This window comes from Myotis nattereri (assembly GCF_964212035.1).
Source record: "Myotis nattereri genome assembly, chromosome: 11".
Lineage (NCBI taxonomy): Eukaryota > Metazoa > Chordata > Mammalia > Chiroptera > Vespertilionidae > Myotis > Myotis nattereri.
This window is the reverse complement of record NC_138086.1, coordinates 9,489,612-9,495,174: the sequence shown is the minus strand read 5'-3', so window position 1 is coordinate 9,495,174 and position 5,563 is coordinate 9,489,612. Positions and strand designations below refer to the sequence as shown.

At 49.0% G+C, this 5,563-nt stretch overlaps 1 protein-coding gene across 1 annotated transcript; it reads left to right on the top strand.

The window, feature by feature from the left end:
- Positions 1-443: 443 nt before the first annotated feature.
- LOC308527302 (nuclear envelope pore membrane protein POM 121C-like) lies at positions 444-3,563 on the top strand (the record flags this gene model as incomplete). The annotated part of the gene is given in 4 exon segments (XM_081102631.1): positions 444-1,726; positions 1,904-2,650; positions 2,653-3,182; positions 3,186-3,563. Coding segments are annotated over 4 exon segments (2,868 nt in total). The 5' UTR covers positions 444-513.
- Between the last annotated feature and the right edge of the window lie 2,000 nt (positions 3,564-5,563).

Sequence of the window (5,563 nt, the reverse complement as noted above, 5' to 3'; positions counted from 1 at the left end):
GATCCTGGCTAGAGATCCTGGCTAGGCTGCTGATCAAGTGAACACAGCTGTCCCTGTGTCATTCCTTCTTCACGGACTTTGTCCACACCTTTGGGAACCCCTGGACCTGCTGGGGCTGGAACCCAACAGGTGGCACTCGGACAGGATTCCCCTAGTTAGCACCCCAGACTCCACCATAGTGGCTGTGGCGCCTGGACGAGGCGAGCAGCGGTGGCCCATAACTAGTGTCGGGGGCTGTCTGGCCTGGGGCTGGGGTGGCGGTAGCTCGGCGCTCCTCCGCCTGTCGCTGCTCGGCCTCGCCCTGTACCTGGTGCCTGGCTGGCCTTGGGGGCAACCGTGGCCTGGTGGGGACTGAGCTGTGAGCCCTGAGGTCAAAGCACCTTGTCCTCGCTCTTTCAGAACACGCTGCGTCAGCGAATCTGTTCACCGCGCCCCCGGCCAAGTCCGCAGCCAAGGGAAACCTCCTAGAGCCGCGGACCCTGCTCGAAGGACCGACCCGCCGAACTGCTCCTGATGGGCAGTTACCCGGGCAAGCCCGGCTCCCCGCGGCCCGCCCCGGTCCCCGAGTCCAGGAACCCGCGGGAGCGGCAGGTCCGTCGCCCTCCCACCCGCACCTCGCGGCCGGGCCTCTCAGCTCAGCGCGGGCATCACATTCGCTCCTCGCACCCCGCTCCTCTTTTCGGACCCTCCAGGAGGCCTTCCCGCAGGGCTTGTGGAACTTTATCAAGTCGGTTTTTAATAACACCTCGAAGACAATATCCGATTCAACAGGCCAAATATTCCGTCCTGGGGGTACTTCCCACGGTGTCCTGGAATGGTTATCCCAAGAAGACTGTGCCATCTCCTCCTAATTCCAAGATGGTGTGCCGTCCAGTGACAGTGAGGATTGCTCCTCCTGACAGCAAATTGACTCATTCTCCAATAACAGAGCAGTTACTCAGCTCAACACTGTCCTCACCATCAAGTAATGCTCCGGACCCATGTGCAAAGGAGACTGTGCTGCGTGCCCTCAAAGAGAGGAAGACAAGAACACTGGAGAAAGAAGAACATATACTCACTGATGGCCAGGAAAATAAAAGAAGGCGCCATGATAGCCGTGGGGGAAGACATTCAGCATTTGAGCCCTTGGTGGCCAATGGATTCCCTGCTTCTTTTGTGCCTAAGCCTGGGTCTCTGAAAAGAGCTCTCAATTCCCAGAGCTCAGATGACCACTTGAATAAGCGATCCCGCACCTCCTTTATGAGCTCCATGACGAGCACATACACAGGAGGCATTCTGAGCTCCAGGAGCAATGCCATTACCACTTCTTACAGTTCTACTCGAGGTTTCTGTCAGCTATGGAAGAGAAGTGGTCCAAGTTCATCACCCTTTTCCAGCCCAGCCTCATCTCCCTCCCAGATTCCAGAGAGGCCAGCAAAGAAAATAAGAGAAGAGGAACTTTCCCAGCATTCTAGTCCTTCAACTCCATTAGTAACCGACAAGGAATCCCAGGGAGAAAGGGTTGTAGATACAACCACAAGGAAGAAACAGAACTTGAGGAATTCCCCACCTACACCTGGCAGCTCTAGGCAGCGTAAACGGAAGTTTCAGCTGCTGCCCTCCAGGCGAGGGGACCAGCTGGCCTTGCCTCCACCTCCCCAGCTTGTTTATTCAATTACTGCTGAGGACCTAGACTTGGAAAAGAAGGTTTCGATACGATGGTTCAACGAGGTCTTGGCAGATAAGACTGATGCTGCCTCGAGCTCAGTCACTGAGAACCCACCTGCCACTCAGCCTGTTACTTTTACCCTGCCTACTGCTGGGACTGCTCCCTCTCCAACCTCTCTCCCAGCCCCAAGCACCAATCCTCTATTGGAGAGCTTGACGAAGATGCAGGATTCCCCGGGCCTAACATCCTTCCCAGATGATTCAGCTGGAGTGGCACCTCCTGTGGCCCATTCGCCTCCGAAGACACCCTTCCTTCTGGGCCCTCTTGGCTCTTTGCAGTCAGCGCCCCTTCCGGGCACCTCCGCAGACTCCAAACCCACAGTATCTTTCTTGGGGCTGTCCCCTGCTTCTTCCATACCAGTCACTGACACCACCAAGTCACCTCAGGCTGAGACATATGCCCCATCCCAGGCCCTGTCTGCCCCAGCCCTCAGCCACAAGCCAAGTCTTCTGTTTGGAATGCTGAGCACTCCCCCTGCTCACCCTCCTGCCTCTGCAGCTCCTGCTGTGTCTTCAGCATCTCCCATGTTCAAGCCCATTTTTGAGGCCCCACCTAAAAGTGAGAATGAGGTCCCCCTGCTATGTAGCCCTTGCAAGGTCACAACCACAGCATCTTTTAGCTCTGCCCTTCCCACAACTACCAGCACCTCACCCATCACTTTCAAATCTGTTTTTGGCAGCATGGGGCCACCTACAACTGTGTCCTTGTCAACTCCCTTCTCCTTCAATCAGACAACTACTGCAGCCACAACCACAAACGCCCTGCTCTTCACTGGCCAGGCCAGTGCCACCTCAACAATGGCTTCTGCGACCACAGCCAGCACCTCTGCCGACTCAGCTTCGAAGCCTACTTTTAGCTCTGGTGTGAGCAATGTGACCAGCACCATGAACAGCATGACCAGCACCACCGCTTCCACCTCCCAGCCTTTCCTCTTTGGGAATCCCCTGCCGCTGGTGCCAGCTTTACCCCAGCCATAGGCTCCATATTTCAGTTTGGCAAGCTTTCTGCCATTCCTACTTCAACTACGACGACAAGCACCACCACCTTTGGCCAGTCCCTACCCAGTGCCGTGCAGGCAGCCGCCAAGAGCAGCACCGCTGGCTTCAGTGGTTCTGGCAGCACCCTTACAACCTCAGCCCCGGTCACCACCAGCCAGCCTATCCTGACATTCAGTAGCTCTACCACCCCAACATTCAGCATTCCCTTTGGCTCAAGCACCCAGGCCCCTCTCCCATCATATCCGGGAGCTAACCCCCAGCCTTTTGCTGCCACTGATGGGCAGCAACTGGGAGCTACCAAGCCAACGCTTGCCCCCAGCTTTGGCAACTCTTTTACTTTTGGAAACTCTGCAGCCCCAGCCCCAACTGCAACTCCAGCACCAACCCCAACTGGGCCAGCCTTTGGCAACACTGCGCAGTCAGCTTTTGGTGGTTTGAAACCCACAGCCTCTGCCTTTGGCACTCCTGCCAGCACCTAGGCAGCCTTTGGCAGCACCACAACTGCCTTCTCCTTTGGTGCAGTCACCACTTCAGGCTTTGGAGCTACAACCCAGACCACCAGCAGCGGGACCAGTAGTTCAGAGTTTGGCAGCACAGCACCATTGCCCTTCACATTTGGGGGCTCAGCAGCCCCAGCTGGCAGTGGGGGTTTGGGGATCAATGTGGCTCCCCCAGGCACAAGCTCTACCTCTGGAGTGTTCAACTTTGGAGGAGGACAGAGTGCGACCCCTGGCAGTACCGCCCCCTTTGGGGGAGGCTTGAGTCAGAACACATTGGGCGCACCCAGCCAGAGCACACCCTTTTCCTTCAATGTGGCCAGCATGCCCGAGAGCACCCCTGTGTTAAAAAGGCTATAATAAATAATTGGAAAGGATATTATGTACTAATATACAATCAATCCAACAAGATAATATAATCCTTGTGAACATTATGCACCCAATTTAGGAGGACTTAAATATAAAAAGCAAATTTTGACGGACATAAAGGGAAAACCAACAGTAAGACAGTCATATTAGAAGACACACATTGACATTGATAGATAAAAACAAAACAAAAAACCAACAAGGAAACAGGGGCCTTCAATGACATTTTAGAACAGATGTACTTAGTTGATATTTTCAGAGCATTTCACCCCAAAGCAGTAGAATATACATTCTTTTCAAGTGCAAATGGAACATATTCCAGATTAGATAATGCTAGGCCATGAAATAAGTCTCAATAAATTTAAGAAGATTGTAATCATATTAAGCATCTTCTCCTACTACTATAGTATGAAACTAGAAATCAATTACAAGATAACAATTAAAAAGCACACAGATACATGGAGGCTAAATTATATGTTACTAAAAAATTAATGGATTAAAAATTAGATCAAAAAAGATACCCTGAGACAAATGAAAATGAAAACAACATGCCAAAATATATGGGGAAAAAAGTGAAAGCAGTCCTAAAAAGGAAATTCATAGCACTGAAGGCATATCTTAAGAAATAAGAGAAATCTCAAATAATCTAACCTTACTTGAAGAAACTGGAAAACAGTAAAACAAACAAACAAAAACAAAGACCCAAGTGAGTAGAAGCAAGAAAAATATACAGATCAGGGCAGAAATAAATGAAATAGAGACTTCAAATATCAATACAATCAATGCTTTGAAAAGATTAATAATATTGATAAATCTTTAACCATACTCTTAAGATAAAAGAGAGAACCAAATATATAAAACCAGAATGAAAGTGAAATAATTGCTGACAAAACAGACATACAAAAATTGTAAGAAAATATTACAAACAACATTATGACCTATGTGGGTTCCTCTTGTTTGGGACGCTGTGCTTTCTGAACTTGTATGTCTATTTTCTTCACCAAGTTAGGTAAACATTCTGTCATTATTTTTTCCAATAGGTTTTCAATTTCTTGCTTTTTTTCCTTCTCCTTCTGGCTCTCCCATGATTCAAATGTTAATATGATTGAAGTCCTCCCAAAGGCTTCTTAAATACACTCATTTTTTAAATCTTTTTTTTGTATATGTTTGGATTGTGTGTTTTTTGCTTCCTTATATTTCAAATTGTTGATTTGATTCTCAGCTTCATCTATTCTACTGTTAATTTCCTGTAAATTATTCTTCATTTATGTTGGTGTATCCTTCATTTCTGACTGGTCCTCTTTCATGCTGTTGAGGTTCTCACTAAGTTCATTGAGCATCCTTATACCCAGTGTTTTGAATTCTGCATCTAGTAGATTGCATGTCTCAATTTTATTTAGTTAGTTTTCTGGAGTTTTGCTCTGTTCTTTTATTTGGAACATTTTTCTTTGTCTTCTCCTTTTGGCAGCCTCCATGTATTTGTTTCAGTGTAATAGGTAGACTTGCTATGTCTTCTAGGCTTGGTAGAATGGCCTAATATTGTAGCCCAATGGCACAGCCTCCTTGATCATCTTAGCTGGGCACTAGAGGTATACCCCTGTGTTGGCTGACTATACCTTCCTCTTGTAGTTGAGCCTTGATTGCTGTTGGCACACCAATTAGAGGGACGGAGCCCCAGGTTGATCAGCTACAATGACTGGCTATGACCACTGACCACAGACATCTGGCCATTGTGGAGATTAGCTGTGCAGAGGACCACCCCACAGGGTAAATCTTACTTCAGCAGAGCTCTGGTACCCACTTTTATCCCCTTGAGTGTGTCATTTGTGGAGGTGGTTGGGTGGTGGTATTTTGACATGGCCTCAAGTTTTCTACTGGGTGCATTGTGTCTGGAGTCTCCTGAGAGGTGCATGTCAAGGTCAGCCACCCCCTGTGTTCTGCCTGGGGCCACTAGGCATGAGCTACAAAGTGATCTTCAGATGGCTGCTATATGT